This window comes from Phascolarctos cinereus, unplaced genomic scaffold (assembly GCF_003287225.1).
Source record: "Phascolarctos cinereus isolate Bilbo 61053 unplaced genomic scaffold, phaCin_HiC Scaffold_4;HRSCAF=312, whole genome shotgun sequence".
Classification (NCBI taxonomy): domain Eukaryota; kingdom Metazoa; phylum Chordata; class Mammalia; order Diprotodontia; family Phascolarctidae; genus Phascolarctos; species Phascolarctos cinereus.
Window position 1 is genome coordinate 19382042 of NW_027555847.1, and position 22033 is coordinate 19404074.

The window sequence follows — 22033 nt, forward strand, 5'->3', positions numbered from 1 at the left end:
TATTTTCATTTTTATTGACATATACTTGCATATGTAGCATCCTTTAACAATTTTATTTCTTCACTATTTATTGTGATTTCCACTCTTTGTTTTGAATTTTGGTAATTTGCTTTTCTTCTCTCTCTTTAGTTAAATTTGTTAATGACTTTGATGTTGCTGATCTTAAAAACATGAGGGTTTTTTTTTGTTTTTGCTTTCAGATCTATTACTTTTTTATTTTAGTAATCTTTTGTGATTATTTGTGGTATATTAATTGGTTGATTTTCTGATTTTAAATAGCAAATTGAATGCAATAAAGTTATATCTTATTAATATGTTAATGGAATAATTTGACTCTAAGAACTGTATTCCATAAATTTTGATATGTTGTGTTACTATTATTTTTTATTGCTTCTATAATTTGATCTTAGATCATTTTTAGTCTCCATTTAGGCTTATATGTTTTGATCTTTTTTTCTTTTTTTTTTTTGGCTGGTTGACATTTTAATTGTATTGGTGTTTAAATTTTATGCCCTTCTGCATTTTTAAAAATTCGCAGGAGTATGCCCTAAGTCCATACAGTTCTTTCCAAATACCTATCAAATCTAATATTTTCAGCATGCTGTTTGATGCATAAATTTCTTCCTTGTTTATCTTTCTGTTTTACTATTGTAATAAGTAAGTGGGTTGCTGAAGCATTTTCTATCTGGATCTTTGTTATTCCAATAACGTTTCTATGAAAAAAGTTGCTATGCCATTAGATGCCTAGATAGATACATATAATAGTGCATTGCTTTATTGCCAGGGGTCTTTTAAGACAGAAATAATTACCATGCTTAGTTCCCTCTAACTCATCATAATTTGAATTCAGCTTTGTCAGAAATCATGAGTATAACTCTTGATTTTCTGGAGCTATTCAGTGAATAATAAGATCTTCCCCTACCTTTCATTTTGGACATTTAAATGTCTTTTTTTTTTTTTAATATATGGTCCTTGTAGGGACTATGCTGTTATACCTTGTTTTTGTATACATTATATAACCCTCTTTTTCTTTCTTTTTTTTTTAAATAGAGGAATTATCACGGGATTATAGATGTAGACTTGGAAGTGTCTTTACAGGATGTTGAATCCACATAGCCAGTAAATGTTAGAGGCAGAATTTGAATCAAGGTCTTTGTAATTCCAAGGAACAGTGCTGTATCCACTGTATTATGAATTAACTTTTTAAGTTTATACTTCTTACATGTCATTTTCTTCTATCACATGGAGCTACATCATTTAAATCATTATTAACACATTCTTCCCTAAAATTAATTCCAGTTCCACTCTTATGTATATAGAGAAAGCCATTTAGGTCTAACAGTAGAGTCCTACTTCAAATTTTAAGTATATACATAGATCACCCCTGTCTACCTGCATACACAGTAAACTCTAAACACATTTTCAGGCTTGATCTTTATGAAAACACAAAGATAATCACATTGACTCACATGAACACACTAGCCATAGTTTATAAACATAATTCCATAACCAATTGAATTAAAAAAAATTAACCTTCCACACCTGCCCCTTTTTCCTCAATAGGAATATTACTTGGGTAGCCAGGTTTTTTTTTACTTATATAATTCTCTATCAGTGATGTTCATAATCAAAAAACTCATCTTATGAATCTCACTACTCTTTTATTTAATGGGGCAGCCTGGTGGTGCAATAGATAGAATGCTGGGCTCGGAGTCAGGAAGACCTGAGTTCAAATCCATCTTCAGACACTTAGTAGCTGTGTGGTCCTGGGCAAGTAACTTAACTCTGCCTCAGTTTCCTCATTTGTAAAATGAGCTGGAGAAGGAAATGGCAAACCATTCCGTTATCTCTGCCAAGAAAACCCAAAATGGGGTCATGAAGAGTCATACGTGATTGATATGACTGAATAACAAAAACGTATTCATTTATTTATTTATTTATTTTAGTATCAAGCCTAGCAATATTATTCATTCATTTCTCCTTTTCTCCCCCAATCCTGCTTATGACTTTAGTCATCAAACAAAATGACATAGTTACTGGGTTAACTTAGTCAAAGTTATTGTTGCCTTGATAGTTCCATTAAAGCTTTTGAAGGAGAAATCATGCCAATGCTTAAGCAGCTCAAATACTTCTTCCAGATGCTGACTGCTGCAGAAGCTGACCCCATCAGTGGTTTATAAAAAGTTCAGATCACTGAACAGCTCACTGTTTTTGTTTTCTGGAGGGGTGGTAATCCTGACTAACTTTTACATTGGCTCTCCCTCCAAAATCTTTCCTTTTCTTGGAATCATCACAAGTCACAATAATCAAAGCAATTAACAAGCACTCATTGAACACCTACTGTATACTAGGAACTGTCTTAGGAGCTGGGGATATAAACATCCAAGAATGAAATGAACTCTGTCTAAAGGAACTTAAAGTCTATAGGGAAGACAACATGTACACGTAGAAATTATACAGGGAATATGTTTTGTTTTGTTTTTTAAAGAGACCAGGTTGTGGGTGGCCCTGGCAGCTGGGAGAAGGGCATCGAGACAAGCGTCATGTGGAAGATGAAGTTTGGCTGAGTCTTGAAGGGAAATGGGTTCGAAGTGGCAGAGGTGAAGAGGGAGGGAATTCTAGACATGGGGGATAGTCAGGGCCAATGGTGTTGTAAAGTTGTATAGAGAGGAGTGAAGTGTAAGAAGAGCAGAAAGGTAGGAAGGGGCTAGGTTATGCAGGGCTTGAAATGCCAGAGTTTGATTATTGGGGGAATAAGGAATTTATTGAGTGTGTGTGTGTATTGGGGGAAGGGGAGGATGGCAGAGAAACTTTAGGAAGACCATGTTGGCAGCCAAGTAAAGAATACATTGGAGTAGAGAGAGACTTGAGGCAGGAAGACCAATGAGGAAAGTATTGGAGGAATCTAGGCTATGAGAATGGAGAAGGATGGTGGAGACAGATGGATTAGAGTTGGCGTTGATTTGAGTATGAGGACCACGGGAGGGTGAGGAGGCGAGGACAGTGTGGAGGCTGTGAGTGTAGGGGATTACAAGGATGGTGGTTTCCTCCAGAGTAAAAGGGAAGTTTGGAAGAAAAGTAGGTGGAAGGGGAAAGATGATGATTTCTTGGGCTTTATCCTCCCAGCATAATCTATATGCTGAATCCTCTTTCCATGTCTTTCTCTTTCCTTCTTCCCTCACTCCAGTCCCTCTCCCAGCTTGGGGCAGTTTCACATCATAACCATGGTATTATTTTGCTAATACCAGCATGGTATTTACATTGCTTTTCCCTTTAGTAATTCAGACATTTCTAGCTTGCTCTAGTTTTACCTGAAATGCATCTTGGATTTGCACATCAAAGGTCCCTGGTTGGACTGGCCTCTTTAGGCATTACCTGGAATTTTGCTGTGCTGATTTACATATCAAAGACTTTAGTAGGTTCTCCTCTTCCAGCAGAAAGGCTCAGAAACGTCCCAGGAAACCAAAAACATATTTTTTACCTTCTAATTCCTCGTTTATTTGGGTAGATTCTGGGATGAAGCCCTGATTTTCCTTGACTTTGGATAAGGCCAAGTTCAAACCTTTTCTGGTTTTGCTCTTGGATTTGACTTGGTGATCCTCCCTTAGTGGTGTTCCTCTTCCTAGCTGCTTACCAAATCCTTTCTTCCATGGAGCCCAGAGATGGAGCTCTTGAATATTCAGATAATGTATCTGAGAAGTCAAGGCTGGAATTTCTTTGTGGTGGATTCCAACATTGAAATCTCTCCCTGGATCTCAGAAGGGATGTCTTGTCTTGTGTGGCTTAACTCTTGCTCTGTGTTTTCCAGACAGTCCAAGCATTCTAAATTGCCTCTCTCAAATCTGCCTTCCCAGTCCAACATCTTCACCTGGAAGTTGTCAATTATTCTTCTAGCCGAGTCCTCTGTTCTTACTCTTCTTGCTTCTTCTATAATTGTCCTCCCCCCTTCATCTCTTTCTTTTTAATTGATGACACTTCTTGCCTTACAAGTGTGGCATCTTACTTGATCGAAGAAAGTTCTTTTTTCATTTGCTTGAAAGTGTTTATCACCCCATTAGATGTTGGAAGTGCCTCTCTGGAGCTATTTCGAGGTTAGCTCTTCCTTTTCGGATAATGACTACATCTGAATCTTTGAACCCTTAATTGCTCATCAGATTGCAGCTCCCCCCCACCCTTCTGTTTGGTCATTTTCTCCTTCTTTTCCTTTCCTGAAGGATTTTCCTCTTTTGAATCTCTTTAATTCTGATCCTTCTTCTGTCTTTCCTTTTTTTTTTTTAGTTTAAGGACATTTTCATTTCCATTCTTTTAAGTGATGGTGGGAAATTGGGATCTTAGGCAGCATAGGGTAGTGGGTTAACTGTGTCACATGGAAATAGGAAGTTCTAGATTCAAACCCAGCCACTGACATTTACTACTGTGTGTCTACAGCTAAGTTAGTAAAACTCCCTTAACTTCCGTTTCCTCAGCCCAAATTAGACTAGATGGCATCTAAGAACTCTCCAGATCTATGAGGTTTTCCCTGTACACCTTACCAGAACTTTCCTGCATATTCTTATATGGTATTCTTTGTGTGGTGGTTTGGGGTGCTGGGAACCCCAAAATGCAAGGGTAAAGGGGGTCTGCCTCAAAAGAATTCAACCATTCAAGCTTTCTTTCAGTCAAGGTAATCAGGTTTATTTGTGACAGGGATAGAAGCAGGATAGATTCTAAGTGAATCTGAGCAATTTAATGGGGGTAAAATTGGTACTTATATCCAAGAAAAGATAGTGAGAAGATCTGGATGGGGTTAAGGAGTAGTAAATAGCATGGGGTGGCCCAGGAGCAACAGAGAAAGGGTCTAGATGGGATTAAGGAGTGTTAAATAGCTTGGGGTGATCCAGTGAAAAGGAAAGGAGTCAGACAGCCACAGGGAAAGGTAGTTAAAAAGGATTATTGAGTGTCTAGGTGGATTGGGAGCGGCCAGATGCCTCAGGCGAACTACCAGGGACTGTGTTGTTAGGGAAAGTTCAGGATCCAAGTGGCATTACCCCATCATTTGTACTTCTGAAGCAAGGTCAGGCCATTACCTTCTTGTCCAATTGCCAATATATCAGGTCAACTTTTGTATGAGTTTTTTAATCCACATGATTAAAATATCTTTTAAAGTCCATAGAGTATGAGCAAGTGGTACCTCAGAGAATGCCAAGTCCAACTAGAGACCTCAATCAATCCATCAACAAGCATTGATAAAGAACTTATCAGTTGTGCTAAGCACTAGGAAGACCTGGGTTCGAGTCTTGCTTCTAACACATTCTAACAAGTGAGACCATGGTCAAATTACTTAACTTTTCAGTGCCCCAGATGGCTCTCTAAGATTCAGATAAGGTTTTAATATGCATTGGTAGGAGTTTCCACATTGGGAATTTCCTATACCAAATAAATCACAGGTCTAGTCCTTACTTTATATACCATAAATTATTATATACATTCACAACATTTATAATAAGTATGTAACACATAATATTTATAACTATGATATAACATATATGCATGAATGTTTAACATTTATAACAATTATATAACAGTATATATACATATATAACATTTATGTTATAGAATAGTATATATGTAATGTAACAATTAAATAATAATATAATATATAAAATATATAAATATATAACATGTATAATAATGATATAGCAACACATGCATGTATGACATTTATAACAATTCTATAACAGTACAAATGTTGAGGTTTAGACATTTAGGGGTGCTGGGACCCCAAAATCACCATACGAGGGTAGTGCCGGAATTGAATGAATTCAACCCAAGCCTTCTTTCAACCAAAGACAAGGTTTATTAGAACATCAATGGGGATGGGTGAGATTTAAAGAATCTCTCATATTGGCCAGATTCTTAAGGAATCTAAGCAATTGTATTGCTAATGCAAGCAGGCCAGATCTTAAGAATCTGAGCATCTTAATGTAGACAAGATGGACTTTATATACAGAAAGACTGGGAGGGATCTAGGAGTGGCCAAGTAGTCTGGGGTGACTGGAGGAAGGGTCTAAGGAGGATCTGGATGGGAGTGGCCACTAAGCTGGGGTGACTGTGAGGTAACAGAATGCTGGGGATCTGGACCACTGTGGCCAAAGGAGAATGGAGCCTAGATAGAATTAAGGGTGGGAAGTGGCCTGGGGCCATCGAGAGGTGATAGACAATGGAGGGCTAGGCTGGTTAAGGGTAACAGAATTGGGAAATTGGGTTTAGGTGATAAAGAAAGGCCATTTGATAAGATTATAGCCCCGGATGAATGCCAGAGATTGGCCATGTGGGAAAGTCCAGGGCTTTTCCTTTTTGGGCTCCAGATCCCAAAGACATGGTCTTTTCCTTTCAGGGGTTCATATCCCATCCCCATCACATATACATCTATAACATTTATATTAATTATGTCATAGTATGCACATATGTAACAATTACATAGTAATATAATGTATTGCATATATTACATTTATAATGATTACATAGCATTAAATAATTATATAACTGTACATATATTATATATATAAAACATATATACATGTATAACATCTATAACCATTATGTAATAGCATAACATTTAAATATACAGAATAAACACAAAGTATTTCTTTTGTAAGGTCATTGGGAAAGGAAGGCATTCTGTCATTATGAAGGGTGGCATGGATCAGAAAAGATTTTGCTTAGTCTTTCTGCTTGAGCTGTACCTAGACCTGGTGTTGACCATCATGCCTACCATCTGAGGAGCAAGCCTGGCTTAGCTTGGAGAGGCTTCCCACTAGGCTGACCATAGAGCCATGGCCACAACTTTTTCTATCCAGTCGTGGTAGGCCCATGATCTGTGTCAATGAACCTTGGATCTTTGATGTATCCAGGGCACAGAAAAATACATGAACTATTTAGAAACACTACAGGCAGATCTGGCTTTGAAGGCTTTTGTATTTACTTGGCAGGGGCATAAATTGGATTAGTTTCCTTCCCTTGCCTTTCCCACCTCTTGGAACAAGTTATTTATTAGCTGAGTAAAGAATGGGTCGGCAATGTATTTCTATTGGAAATATATTTATTGGGCATGATTTATTTTCATACAAATTACTCAGTATTGGTTTTTATTGTAGGAAACTGACAACCTTTATTCTGTCCAAGTAGTGGTGTGCACTGGGGGCTTCTGTGGTTGAAGTCTTTATATCTTTGCAATGCTAAATACAAAAGATATTTATATGCAGGCACATATATAAAGTAGATGCAGCTTTCCAAGTATGTTTTCAATCAACTGCATCCCTGAATCCTCTAGTAATTTGATTTGTAGGAATTGGAGAACAAAGTACCACTGAGTGGTTTTCAATCATTCATAATTCCGTGAGAATTTGGTGTGCTGTTCCAAGTTTGTGAAAGTGTCTGATGTGCTTATTCTATTGAACATTTCCTTGGTCGTGCAGTCAGAGGCAGAGTACAGGAGAAAGCATGGAAACCCTGAGTGGCTTGTTTCTGCCCTTAGCCCTGTGCTAGGCACCGGACCTCATGTCTCTGGACTCCAGTGTCCTTCCCTCCCAAATTCAGGCCCTTTCTTCATAGATCTTCTAAGTTCTTTCCAAACCTAATCATGAAAGATCCTTTTTTGTGGCTCCCAGACCCTCACTTTGGTTGTGGCTTTCCAGAATTGTGAAATAACAGTAATGAGGATGAAAATTCAATTCCTGTAAGTGCTGAGAGGCTCAAAGATGTGAGGAAGGTGCTGCTGTGCATACATGGCTGCTCTCCCACTCCCCACCACCCCCATACACAGGTCCTTGCTTAAGGTGAGCTACATCTCATTCTTCTCCCACCCTCAAGATACTTAAAGGCATTCCTTTTTCTTTGCCTTTGCCCAAACAACCTTTCCCAAAAGTCCAGCCTTGGTGTCTGGGTTGTTGTTTACCCTTATTATTGACGTTCATTAACATAGCCTCAAATGCTGAGTTATGGAGAAGGAGGGGAGGTGGGAAAAGAAAGAAAGATGTGTGTATGTTGGGTCTGGGCAGGGAAGCGAGTTTCTCTATTGTCCCGGTAACAGGCTTTATGTGTTTATAATGCATCTGTGACTTGTTTTTCTCTCTCTCACTATCTTGAACTGGTCTGGGCTGATTCTGCGTTCCTCTAGGCTTTTCATGACTGCTTTAGATTTGCTGTAGTAATGCTGGCTTCCTTGCTCTTCTTCCCACTAGACATTCTATCTCTGGGCTCTGGGCGTTTTCTCATGCCTGGAATTCTCTCCCACTTCATCTCTCCTTCATGGCTTCCCAGCTAAAACCCCGCCTACTGCAAGAAGCCTTTGTCAACCTCCCCTCAGTGCTAGTGCCTTCCTTCCCTCTGCTGATTCTCTCCAATGTAGCCTGCACCCATCGAATTTGTACGTAGTCGGTTGAATCTTGCTTCTCTCATTAGACTGTGAACTCCGTGCTAGCTGGGACTGTCTCTTCCCCATCTTTGACAGTGCCTTGCACACAGTAGGTGTTCCATAAATGTTTGTTGACATGATTTAAATTGAGAATCTCATGTCTCAGGATCAAAGACAAAGAGACCCTGTTTGCTCCCGTGGTTTATATCTAATCTATATGTCAATATTTATACGTCTATAGACATACAGTGGGAGTAGGGGGTACCAGATTTGTGATTGCATTATTATAGGGAACTTCTGGCAAGGAAACTCCTTCTACCAGTGCAGATCTGCATCTTCTCCACAATGTAAAATCTTTAAGAATCTGGTGGGACACATTCAGAATGCTTTCCTAGGGCCACACAGCTAGTAATATATCAAAGGGGGCATTTGAACCTAAAATTTCCTGACTCTGATGCTGGCCTCTCGTGTATCATGTGCATGGGATCATAGGTCTAGATCTGTATCCATCAACCAATCAGCCAGTATTTTTTCAGCTTCTACTATGTGCCATGTGCTAGGGCTACAAATGTAGGGATTGTAACAATCTCTACTCATCAGGAACTTACGTTCTGGTAGACAGAGGCTACTAATCCAACTTTGGTCATTTTAGAATTGAAGGCATGGGAGGCCTGAGAAAATTAAGTGACTTTCTGAAGGTCATATATATAAGAAATGTCAACAAGAGTTGAGACCCAGACCTCGAACTCCAATCAGTTCTATTTCTAATCCACCATGCTAATTAGTACATAGTAAATACATGCTTGCCTACTGATGATTCTTCTCTCACTTTTCCTTTGTGTAGTTTTTTTTTTAGACATTAGATTTCTATCCAAAGTTCACAACTTGAATGCAGGTCTTCTAGATTAAGACCAGCTCTCTACCCATTAGCCTCTCATTTATAATGATATTCCCTTTATAAAAAAAAAGCTGGTACAATTACAGCAAATATATCTGAGGATCCATCTGCTTTGTAACACTGTCTGTAGACCTCTCTCAGTCCTGTTCATAGAAACATAGATTTAGAAGTAGAAGGGACTTTAGAAACCATCAATCCCTTCATTTTACATATGAGCAAATTGAGGCACTGAGGTTAGGTGACTTGCCTCAGGTCACACAGATAGGTAGTGAGGTCAGAAAGTGGGTTGAGGTCTAAATGAAGTAACCCATGGCCAGGGCACTTCCTTAAATGGTGCTCTTAGAAGTGGAGAGTGGAGATGGATTGTATTGGACATTTCAGTGCTAGGACTGCTGAGGCTAGGGGCTTCCTTGGGAGTCAGTATAACTTGTTATACTTATTCAGTTGTCACTAGATGGTGGTGGCCATCAGGGTCTGTATTTGGGTGGCAGCATCAGAAATAGAAAGGGGGAGAGGTATGGATGCTAGCAATATGATTGATACTGTAGGGACGAACCTTCTGAAAGACTCACCAACTTTGACTAACGCAATGGCTGGCCATTATTAGTCCAATGATGAAGAAGGCTGCCTACCTCCTGACTGATTGCAGATGGGCTAAGATGCAGCATAAGACACAATTTTTCAGCATGGCCAATATAGGAATTTGTTTTGCTTTACTATGCTTATTTGCTATAAGGGATTTTTCCTTTTCTTTTTTTCCAGTGGGCAGTAGGAGGGAGAAAAAAATGCTTCATAAATAGAAAAAAAAATAAATTTAATTAGAAAAATAAAAGAATAGGGCAGAAAAAGACTTCTTCAAGATATATTGCAGAGAGAGAGACAGAGACAGAGACAGAGAGAGACAGAACAGAGACAAACAGACAGACAGACGCATGATGCTTCAGGGGGTAAAATCAGTCAGAAAGGTCTTGGAAGCTGATTCTCTCTAGGGAAGGACTGGACAGGGGAGGAAAAGGCAAGTATCAAGGATAACCCCGAGATTTCAAGCCCAGAGGACTGGGAGCCATCAGCAGAAATGGTGAAGGAAGCCAGAAGGAACAGCAGATTTCAGGGAAAGATAATCAACTCCAGCAATCCAGAATATAATTGCTATGGTCTTTGCCAGCTGTGTTTATAAATGATCACCATCCAGTGGCTGGAGGCGCAAACAAGTGCATCTTTTCAAGAATGTAACCCATGATGGGGGAGGCAACATGAGCCCAAATGGTATTGGTGTCTTGGCCAGCTTAGCCTTGACTTATTTGTTCCATTTGTGATTTTTATTGCCTTTATTTATTCATTCATTCATTTATTTATTTTGGTGGAGAGAGGCAGCAAACTTGCAGAGTTCAGTGGACTAGGGCTCAGATCATGTGGTGGGAAGGGCACTTTGCTCCTTACTGGGACATTCTTGGGCAGGCCTCTCACCTCCTCTGGATCTCAGGGCCCTTGTGGGTAGCATGGGGGCATTGATTAGGTCCATAAAAAATTTTCTAGCTTTAAGTTATGGAGTCTTATTCAGGTTTTCAATCCTGTATCTCCTTCTCAAGTCACTTGGTTAAGTTAGTTGGTTTCTTGGAGCATGGGGGTTATGGGAACAGGAGTGGAAAGAGCCCTAATTTTTGAGCCAGAGGCCCCGGATTTGAATCCTACCTAATGCATTTAAATACTTTTCTGACCTTAGATAAGTCATTGAACTACTCTGGGTTTCCATTCTTTGTTGGTAAAATGAGGTTGGTTGGCCTTGATGCTTTCTGAGATTCCTTCTAGCTCCAGAATCTTCTGTGATCTTGGGAGATGTCCTTAGGAGAAGGTCTTACATGATATAAAGCACTATGTAAATGCTATTACTATTAGTGATCTAACATGGTTGGCTTGTGTCTTCAATGGGCTGACCCATGTTGCTCTTGAATAAGTTAGGATATGATCATTTTTATGCGGGTAATTTCAGGTGAATTCTTTCTCACTGTTCTCAGGCTTAATAGATGAATTATAGAATCATATTTCATGTCAATATCATCCTCATCCCTACAATGGCCTTCAATGAGGTTTACCCTAGTGAAGAAGGTGGCTATTTAAGATTCTTAATTAAGAATCCAGATTTTTGCAGTCCATCCCCATTCATTTTAGTTTTCTGGTTGATTTTCCCTGGTGTTGTACCAAATTGCCTTTTAGACCTTTGGATCTCTGATGTTAGGGGCAAGATATTGGGTCATCTGGTATTAGATCAGAGAGGTGTAGTAGGAAAGAGACCTGGATTTGGGGTCACAGCACATGAGCTCAAGCCCCAACTCTTCCACTTGTACCTATGTAACTTGGTACTTATCCAATTTTGGGCAAATCACTTGACCTTTCTGAGCCTTTGTTTTCATGTCCGTAAAACAGAGAGGATTGAAATAGATGACCTCTGACGTCCCTTGATAGAAAGACAGATAGATAGATGGATGAATAGCTAGATAGAAAGATAGATTGATAGATAGATGGATGGATGGATAGATAGCTAACTAGACAGAAAGATGGATGGATGGATAGCTAGATAGAAAGGTAGATTGATGGATGGATGGATAGATAGATAAATAGATAGATAACATATTTATTAAGTACTTTCTATGTGCCAAACATTATGCCAACCTCTGGGGTTACAAGTAAAAGTAAGAGAGACAATTCTGTCTTCAAGTTTACATCCCGATGAGTCAGTCAGTCAAAAAACATTTACTAAGTGCCTACTAGGTACCAGGCATCCTGCTAAGTGCTTGGGGTTGCAAAGAAAGACAAACAGTCCCTGCTGTCAAAGAACTCACAGTTTAATGGAGGAGACGATATGCAAACAATTATGTACATACAAGATATACATGGGATAAATTGGTAATAATCAAAATCGGGAAGTGGGAAAGGGGAAAGAGAACACAGAGAGGGGAGCTGGAAAGGTCCAAGGGTTGCACCAAATATGGCTGAAGATGTTCTAGAATTTCCAGAGAGGCCCAGAACAGAGCAAAGAAGTCCAAAGAGGGCCAATCAAAGCCAGGGTGGTTCAGGGCCAGAGTTCTGTTTTCTGGTGGGGAAGGGGAGGGGGTGATGGCTTGACTAGAATGGAAACAGTATGGCAGGAGAGGTCTCTTCAGCTTTTGATCCTATGGCTATGCTTTCCTGGATTCTGTGGGATGGCTGTTCTATTCAGATGCATCTTGTGACCCTTTAGGCATGAATAAAGAGATTGAGCAAGCTCTGCAACAGGGATGAAGCCCAGCATTAGCCTAGGAATAGCTGATATAAAATGACAACTTAACACAGAGATGAAATCACTGAAGTTGGTTGTGTATCTTAGATCTAGTCCAACTCCCTAATTTTACAGATAAGGAAACTGAGGTCCAGGGTCTCACAGGTAGGTGGCGGAAGCAAAATTAGAATCCAGGTCCTCTGGCCCCAAACCCATCACTTTCTCCACTACACCAGCTGCCTCCTGAAAATCAGCCTTGTGATGTTCCTTAAATTCCAGCTCCTAGAATGATTTTTTTTGGTCTTTATCAAAATTAAAAAAAAAAATTCCCTCTCTCTCTCACCAGCTGTGTCTCTCTTTCTCTCCTTAGGCTGTAGCTACGAAGGACATACTTACAACAGCTCCCTAAAATGGCAGGTCCCAGGCAACCCCTGCGTCCTCCACCAGTGCCAGGTAAGGAGTCCAGCCTGAATTTTTAGTCCCTTCCAAAGGGATTTTTTTGACTCTTTTCAACCACTCCCTTCATGTAAAAGGAACCTACAGTCTTGCATCTATTTATTGCATCATTTATCAGGATGCTGAAGGTCCTCAAGACAAATAGGTCTTAGAAACACACAGCTGAATTGTTAGACTTCATGGAATGTTGTTGGGGGAAAAACTCCATAAGATGCATAAGACCTTGGGGAAAATGCAAGTCTTCCTGTGAAGTCAGCGTTAGGAAAGACAGGAATTCCCATAAGCAGAAAGGAGTTTTTGTTTAAGTGTATATGTTTTCTTTCTTTGATTTAGGATCATTCTCAAAGTCAGCCAATCTGCAAATTGTATTAAATCTAAGCAATTAGTATTCAGGAACCTCAATGATGTCAACCTGCTAGGTTCAGAAACAATCCGACTTCAGCCCCTAACTATTCCAAGGAGACCAAGCATAGATGAACTGGGGAAGCAGAGATCATACCCCATGTTGGTGAAATGCTGCAGGCTGTGAGCAATGCAGAGCTACGCTGAGGGTGATGAAGGGAAACTTTTTTTTAATCTTCATTGAAATGGCCCCCTAAAAATGCCCAGGAAACTCTTCTCTGTATAGTAAAAAAGGGCTCTCCTTCCTTTTGAGTACTTTATGATCTTAGGGAAAGGGATCTTAGAAGATAAGCTAGTCTAACCCCTTCATTTGGCAAATAAGGAAACTGAGGGAAAGAGAGATGCCTTGAGTTGTCTATGGTCAGTCTCCTAGTCAGTGTCTATGGCAAGGTTCAGAATGAGATCCCCTGATTCCACAGTCAAAGATCTGCCTTCTTTAGCTTGGGATTGGTAGATTGTCTAGAGGATAATCTCTGTGCTCATTTAACACAGTGGTATTTGGTGGCAGAAAATTTGGATTAAAAGTAGTATGTCCCTGGGAACATATCACTATATTTGTTAATGATGATGATGATGACAATAAAGTAGACATTCACATGGTGCTTGAAGGTTTGCCAAGAACTTTCCACACGGCACTTCAGGTGCTTTTCTTGGTGTCCACCCTCTGCAGGAGATGCTGTCATCATTATCTCTATTTCCTAAAAAAGGTTTTATTGCTGTGCTTTGTTTTTATGTTATAAATGTGTACAGATGATGCCCATTTCCTGAGAGGTCTCTTGTAACAAAGGAAAACTGTTAAGTAAAACTAATAATACAGTGAGTTCATCTGAAAGTACTCGGTGACATTTCACCTCTGTAGTTCCAGCCCTTACCTCTCTATTAAATAAATTTTAAAAAAATGAATAGAAAAGGATTTTAATGGTCTCCTGCCTCCCACCCCATTGGAAAAACAGACAGAAAAAACCAAATTTCTTGTAATAAATAGGCATGTCAGGCAAAACAAATTCCTTAAATATATACATATAGACATTTGTATTTGTATATACACAAGTATATAGAGCCTGAGAAAATGGCAGGCTGTTGAGTTTTGTTTAGGGGATGGGGGAGAAGGAGGAGAAAAGCTAGGGCCCACTGCAGGATGCCCAAGGCCAGCTGGAGGCAATGGCCCCAGAGAGGGAGAGGGCAGGAGAAAGAGGGATGATGTGGGGTGCTGAAGACAGATTTGGATAGTGGTATAAAGCTCCATTCATCCAAACCAATTCAGTATCACTTTTAAAAATGCTTGAGTACAGATTGTAGATTAAGAAAAGAAAAAAAAACCCTTTCTTCAAATATTTTCCCAGATTTTGTCTTCTCTTGTCTCAGTTCCCCTCCTGTCCTATTTCTTCTTCTTTCTCTGCTCTCCCCTTTGGCCTCCCTCCCTTCCCCTTTTCCTTCTCTTCTCTTCTCTTCTTCTCTTCTCTTCTTCTCTTCTCTTCTCTTCTCTTCTCTTCTCTTCTCTTCTCTTCTCTTCTTCTTCTTCTCTTCTCTTCTCTTCTCTTCTTCTCTTCTTTCTCTTCTCTTCTCTTCTCTTCTCTTCTCTTCTCTCTTCTTCTCTCTCTTCTCTCTCTCTTCTTCTCTTCTCTTCTTCTCTTCTCTCTGCCTTGGTCAACTAGCGCTTTCGAGGTTCCAGTCAACACTAGGGGTAAAAAACAAGGATCCACCCTCTCAAGGGGCTCAGATTCTAATAGAGGAGATGACTGTCAAGTAATTGTACATGCCAGCTCTGTTCGGTGCATGTGGGAGAAAAGCTCCGAGGGAAGACTGTTAGCAGTGTGTGTCGGGGGGGGCGGAGGGAGGAGACTTGGATGAGGACTCTGGGGGAAGGTGGGCTTTGAGCCAGGAGGCTGAGGTGTGGAGGGAGAGCATCTCACAATTGGGGCATAATTAGTGTCAAGGCCCAGAGTCAGGGAGTGTTGGGATGGGGAGCCACTGAAGTTGATGGTGTGGGAGAGTGATGCTGTCAGACCTCCATTTTGGCATCACACTAGGGTGGGGAGAGACCCTCCAGGAGGCTATTGCAATAGTCCAGATGTGAGGTCATGAGGGCCTGAAGCACAACAGTAACTGTTGTCAGAGGAGAGAAGGGGTCATATGAAAGAGATGTGAAGGTGGAAATGACAAGACTTGGAAAGAGATTGGATATGTGAGGTTAGTGCAGTGAGGCTGCCAGCCTGGGTGACCATGACAGTGGTGTCATCCTAGATAGTAGGGAAGCTTGAAAGAGGGGAGGATTTCAGGGAAAAGATGCATTCTGTTTGGGACAAACTGAGCTTGAGAAGCCCCCTCCCTTTCTCCTTTCTTCCCTTCTTGCTTCTCTTCCTTTTCTGTCCTCCCATCTGATTTCCTTTCCCCCCTTCTCTTCTATTTTCTTATCTCTCTGGTCTCCCTTCTGTTCCCCATCTCTCTCCCCCTTCCCTCCTCCCCCTCCTCATTTCCTCATCCCATTATCTTATGCCCCTTTGTTCCTTTCCTCTCCCTTCCAAATGGTGATGGAGACCACAACACCCCCAAACTTTGAACACACCCCCTTGAAGGATTATAGCTAGCAGTGGGAAGCAAAGAAATATTCTGTGGCTTGGCCCCCATCGGGGAAATCGTTAGATCTGAGGCATCAGGCCCTTTCATCTCCCTAACGCTTTTCCTTTCAGGGAAGCGGAGGGCAAGGTAACCTTCTATGCCTGATGTTTTTGTTTCCACTGAAGCTGGTTGCCAGACTTTTGCCCATTTCCTGCCAGCTGAGCTAAGTAAGGCCTGCTAGTCCTGGGGGGTGGGGGTGGGAAGGGGCCTTCCTTACCTGAGACATCGACAGGCCAAGCTGAAGACAGCTAGAAGCTTCCTTGTCAACTTGGGGATGCTTCTGAGTCCTCAAAAGGGAGAAAACAAGCTTCCTGGTCCACAGCCTTGAGCAAAAGTCCCCATGTATCATATATTTTTCACCCTGAAGTTGTTACAGATAATCTAACTATATTCCTTTTACATAACCTTGCTGAAAGTCAACCTCCTTCTTGAAATCAAGATTGTCCATTTTCAGGATACGAAATGCTGAAATGAGATCATGTTTGCAAAGTCCTTCACAAACAAGTATGAGCTCTTGTTATTGTTATCATATGGCTAATTATGGTTAATTAGCTAATTATGGTTAATTAATTGGTTAATTAAATGTTTTTAATTGTAGTTAATATGATTAATTCCAATTCCCTTTTTGAAAGATGTCAGTTGCTAGTATTTGGGCCAGGGGAGGGTGCTTCTTACTATTCCAGAGATCATGAATGCCCTCACTTCCTCCCTTGGTGGTAGAAACCTCAGGTTTCTGTGGTCTGGAGAATATTTAGAACTCAATTTACAACTTCACTTGATTGAAGTTTAAAGGTCACATAAGAGGCCATTAAGAAGGGAACACAGAGAGCAGAACCAAGAGGACTTTGTACACAATAGCAGCCATGTTATGTAATGACTAAGAATGTTAAAGTGAACCCTTCTCAGCATTACGAGGATCTAAGACATCTCCAGAGGCCTTGGGATGGAAAATGCTGTCCACATCCAAAGAAAGAACTATGGAAGTTGAATCGCTATCACTTATTTTTACCTTCTGTTGAGTTTTGTTTCATCTTTCTGATGGTTCCTCCTATTAGTTTTGATTTTTACTTACAACTTCACTAATGTGAAAATATGTTTAATGGGTATGTAAATGTAAAGCCTATGTCAGATTGTGCGCTGTCTTGGGGAGGGGGGAGGGGAGGAAAAGGGAGAAAAATTTTCAACTCAAAAGCATATGGAAGAAAAAAAATTAAAAAAAATTTAAAAACAAAAGAAGGGAACACAGACTAGTAGGACAGTTTTGAAAGAAACATGTAGACCTTATTACCTACTTTAAAAAAGCAAGTGGTATGACATGAAAATTCGCAGTTCTATATTTTCTTTTTGTCTTTTACTTGTGTGTATGGAAATGTTCTCTTTTCAGTATTTAATTTCAGAATAAAATTATTTTTAAAAGAAAATCCTGTGGGTGGAGGTGGCTAAAGAATTCCTCCCCCTCTTCTCTCCCCATTTCCTCTGAAAATTGGAAGATCTTGGTGGGTGAGAGGGAGAAGATTTTGGAAGATGACCCTGGCTGCAGGAGTATTTCAATTCATGTTTGATAATCTATGTGGTTGCAGGCAGGCAAATAATGGGTGCATCTAGGGGGGGCAGATGTACAAAATAGTCTGGTTCAAATTTGGCCCAAACATATTAAATAGTATTGTTTCATACTTTTAAAAATTTATAGGTTATCAGTTGATGTATCAGTGGAAAGATAACTGGATTTAGCATCACACAATGTGGCTTCAAATCTTGCCCTATCACTAATCATCTAGGTGGTCTTAGACAAATAATTTTATCTCTCTGGGTCTAAGTTTCCTCATCTCCAAAATGAGGGGTTAGAATAGATAACCTGGAAGAATAATTAGTTATTCAGGCCTAGGTTCAAATGCCACCTCCTTATGACTTGTGTGGCTTTGGACAAGGCATTTATTTCCCCAGGTCCTACTTTCCTTATTTATAAAATGAGTGGGTTAGACTAGATGACCTCTAAAATTCCCTCCAGGTCTAGAGCTATGATTCTATAATGACACCTGGCATTTAGATAGGAAATGGAAACCAAGAGAGGTCAAACAATTGGCCCTCAGTCAAATAGATGATAATTATATGAGTCAGGATTCAAACCAGGCCTAGAGCTCCATCCACTACATCAGGGCTTCTTAAACTTTTTCCACTCTTGACCCTGTCAGTGCTTAAACCGAAGCACTGTGGATCGTGACCCACAGTTTAAGAAGCTACATGCCTCTAAAGTTCTTCCTATGTCTAAATCCAGGTTACCGTGAGCCAAAGAGACACACTTCTCCTGGTTTAGAGAAGTGACTTTTTTTTTAAAGTTTCATTGATTTTTTTTTTCCTCAGTCATTTCCAGATATCCCTCCTCCTTCTGTAACATAAGACTTCCCTTACAACAATGAAAAATAGTTCGTTGAAGCTAGCTGATGATTTAATGGCCTTCTATTTTTCTAAAAACATGGTGACCAGATTATTTCATAACTTTAAAAACAAATGTATGAGCACATGCTTGCAACACCCAGCACTCATCTTCCCCTACCTCTACCAAATGGAGGGAGGGATGTTCCATCACTTCTTGGAGATCATGATTTGGCTTTGCAATTACTCAGATGTTTTTCTTCCTTTTGGTGTTGTTTATAAAAAAATTATTATTATTATGTAATTGTAAGAGTGATTCATTTAAAAGGATTTAGCAATGGTTTGCTCTTCAGCTAGACTCAGAGGAGAACTGAGTTTGGGGAAAGGAATTAGACTTAAGAGCATCATGGTAAATATAACTAAGTCCAAGGAGGGAATTAGCATTGGCAGGAATTTGGTCAATGGGATCAGTTGTCAGGATTTGACCTTGGATTTATGAAGCAATCCCACCCATTGGAAGATGACCTGGGGGAAGGAGACTGGTGTCCTCATTTCTGCAATAGATCCCTTGAAACGACTAATTCCTGCATGAGTTGATGTCCTCTTCAGCTAAGAACTTAGCACAAAGGAGAGCTTTGCCAGCATTAGTGACTGGTTCTATCACCCAGCAGCCCAAGATGGCAAATACTCTCCAGGGAGAACTCTGACTTGACTGGGCTGTGGTCATCTGTTTTTCAGGAAGGAGTCGTAACCAAGGCGGAAATGCACTGTGTGGTTCATTGTAAAAACCCTGCCAAGCAGCAAGGGATGTGCTGCCCCACCTGTCCAGGTAAGGCTCTTGGGAAGGAACAAAGCCAAAGTCGTGCCTGGAATGGAGGCACCTTTGGGTCCTCCATCCCCCAGCGCTCCAGGTTACACATCACTAAACAATACGAGGACAGTTCTTTTGTCCCAAGTCCATCGTATCTTACCTGAACGGAAATCTCTTAGTTGTCCTTCCTAACATCGCTTCCCAAACAGTGTGCTGCACTGATGAGTTTTACGTTGTCCTAACAAAACCCTAACTGCTTTCTAAGAGAAAACTGGGCAAAAGCTTAAGCTCCTGGAATAGCAATAATAATAACAGCTAGCATTTATGTACTGCTTTAAAGTTTAGAGGGAAAGAAATAAGCATCTCTTAAGTATTACTGCGTACCAGCTGCCTTACAAATATTATCTCGTTTAATCCTTACAACCACCATGGGAGGTAGATGCTACTATTAGATATCTACTTTGCAGTTGAGGAAACTGAGGCAGACAGATGTTAAGTGACTTCGCGTAGCTAGTGAAAGTTTGAAGCCAGAGTTGAACTTGTCTTTGTAAAGTGCCTGGCCCGCGGCAGACATTTAATAAACATTCTCTGCACTTCACCCCTCGCATTAAGGTAGTGATCAGACTTGGGGCAGAGCCTCCTTAATCTAATCACCATCCTTGATCGCCTATCTCTGCCCTTCACCAGACTGGTCTAGGAAGACAACTCTCCAGGATGTGCTCATTGAAGTGGCTATTGTTGTGTTGGATGAATCAAGATTGTCAATCGAATCTTTAGCTGAGCTCTGTTGCTGTTTAGTCCTGTCTGACTCTCTGTGACCCCATTTGGGGTTTTCTTGGCTAAGATACTGGAGTGGTTTGCTATTTCCTTCTCCAGCTCATTTTACAGGTGAGGAAACTGAGGCAAACAGGGTTAAGGGACTTGCCCAAGGCCACACAACTAGTTTGAGGCCAATGAGTCTTCCTGGCTCCAAGCCCAATGCTCTATCCAGTGAGCCACCTAGCTGCCTCTCTGTAGTAATGTTTTGTCATTGGGGAACTTTGTCTTGGTTTTGGAATTCTGTAATTCTAATCTGAAATAGCCTGTGTTAGAGAAATTTTCCAAGGCAGGATGGATTTCTGTTCCTTTGGATTTTTCTCTCTCTCTTAAGCAGAGATGCTCAGAATTAGAATAATCTAATTAATACTCTTATCTCTGTCAGGTTTGTTCCCCAAATTCAAGAGTATTGAATTTTTTTTCTATCAAACTAGGTTAGGGCAATCTGGGCTTTCACCCAAGATGACAAAATTTAAATGGTACTGATAACATTTGAACTACTTCATCAAGTGGAAACAACCTTCTTGATATCTTTGTTTTGGTTTTGTTTGTTTGTTGGGTCTAGACCTCTCATTTCATTTCTTTAGGGAGCTTCCCAGTGTGTAAACTCCCTGCATAGATGTAGATCTGCTCTTCCCCCTCTGAAATTTACAGGCTTAGAAAGTTGCCAGGGGCACAGAGCAGGAGGTCTATGACTGGCTCAGGGTCCTGTAGGTATCAACTCTGGGCTTTTTGACTTGAAGCCAGACCAGCACACTGTGGATTATGTCTGCTCTCCTTAGCACCCAGTTAGCACCTCTTCCAATGATGGGTAGACTCTGAGATCCCAGCACCTGCAGGGGCTCTGGGAAAGCCACAGAGTGGGCAAGGAGCAGAGCAAGGTCTGTCCATGGAGGGGTGCAAAAGTATCATGGTACAGGCAGAGGTAGTGTGGAAAAAGCTGTAGATTTGAGTCAGAGGACCTGGATTCAAATCCTACCTCAGTCACTCACTCCTTATTTGACCATTGAATTTCTCTGGACTTTAGTTCCTACTCTGTAAAATGAGGCTTGACTCAAATTGATTCACCTGTGATCTGTGAAATTAAAAAATTGTAATTGAATTATAATTTTATTAATTTAATTAGATTAGATTAACTTAAATGATTAAATTAATTATAATTATATAACTATAATAAAACAAAATATAAATTATAATAAAATATATTAAATAAATTAGAAAAAATAAATTTAAACATTAAAATATTTTTAGTTAAATAAATTTTTATTTAACCATATTTTGATAACTGTATTTCAATATAATTTGTTTCCTTGGTAATCTTCTGTATTTTATTTTATGAATTTAAAAACATTATTCTGAGAAAGGATCCCAGATCCTTTGTCATATGTCATATGTCATATTGCCTCAGGGATCCATGACACAAATAAGGCAAAGAAGCCTGTGTTGAGATGGTCCCTGAAGGCCCTTCTAGCTAGGTTTATGATCCTATGTCCTAAGGTGTGAATAAGGAAGCTTCCAGAGAGTGAATAAGCTTCCTCTTCCCACCAACTGTCTCCCCATGGTCACCCTCTCAGGGAACCCCTCCTTGCTCTATTCCCTATTTTTCTGCCCCTCCCCTCCTCCCACCTTTTTCCAGGAAGTAGCCTTTTTAAGTTTCTCCCAGTGGGTGGGTAGGGGCAAGTATCTGGGATCTCATCCACCTGAGGCTTTGTGTCCCAAAGTCTCAGGTCTCTCTCCCAACTTCTCAACTGAGTTTACTTAAGGAATTGCTCTGAGACATATTCTGTGGTCCCTGCCCCAGCCCTGAACTTACTAGCTATGGCTCTGAAAATGCACACCCTGGTGGTAAGCAGCCCTGGGGGATGTTTCTGAGTCCCCCTCTCCCAACTGCAACTTCCTGCACTTCAAGCTTGTCAGTCTAATGAAGAAGTGTCAAACACCCAGCCTGGAAGACTCCCGGGGGGCAGGCAAACCAGATTAAAATGTAATTGGGAAATATTTAGCTAA

At 40.4% G+C, this 22033-nt stretch overlaps 1 protein-coding gene across 3 annotated transcripts in view; it reads left to right on the forward strand.

The window, feature by feature from the left end:
* The window catches only part of BMPER (BMP binding endothelial regulator), a 291522-nt gene that overhangs the window by 73057 nt on the left and 196432 nt on the right, over positions 1-22033 (forward strand). For all 3 annotated transcript variants that reach the window (XM_020969089.2, XM_020969086.2, XM_020969088.2), the window contains 2 exons: positions 12920-13002; positions 19138-19228. In XM_020969089.2, coding sequence (XP_020824748.1) covers positions 12920-13002; positions 19138-19228 — 174 coding nt within the window. The remainder of the gene's footprint in view (positions 1-12919; positions 13003-19137; positions 19229-22033) is intronic.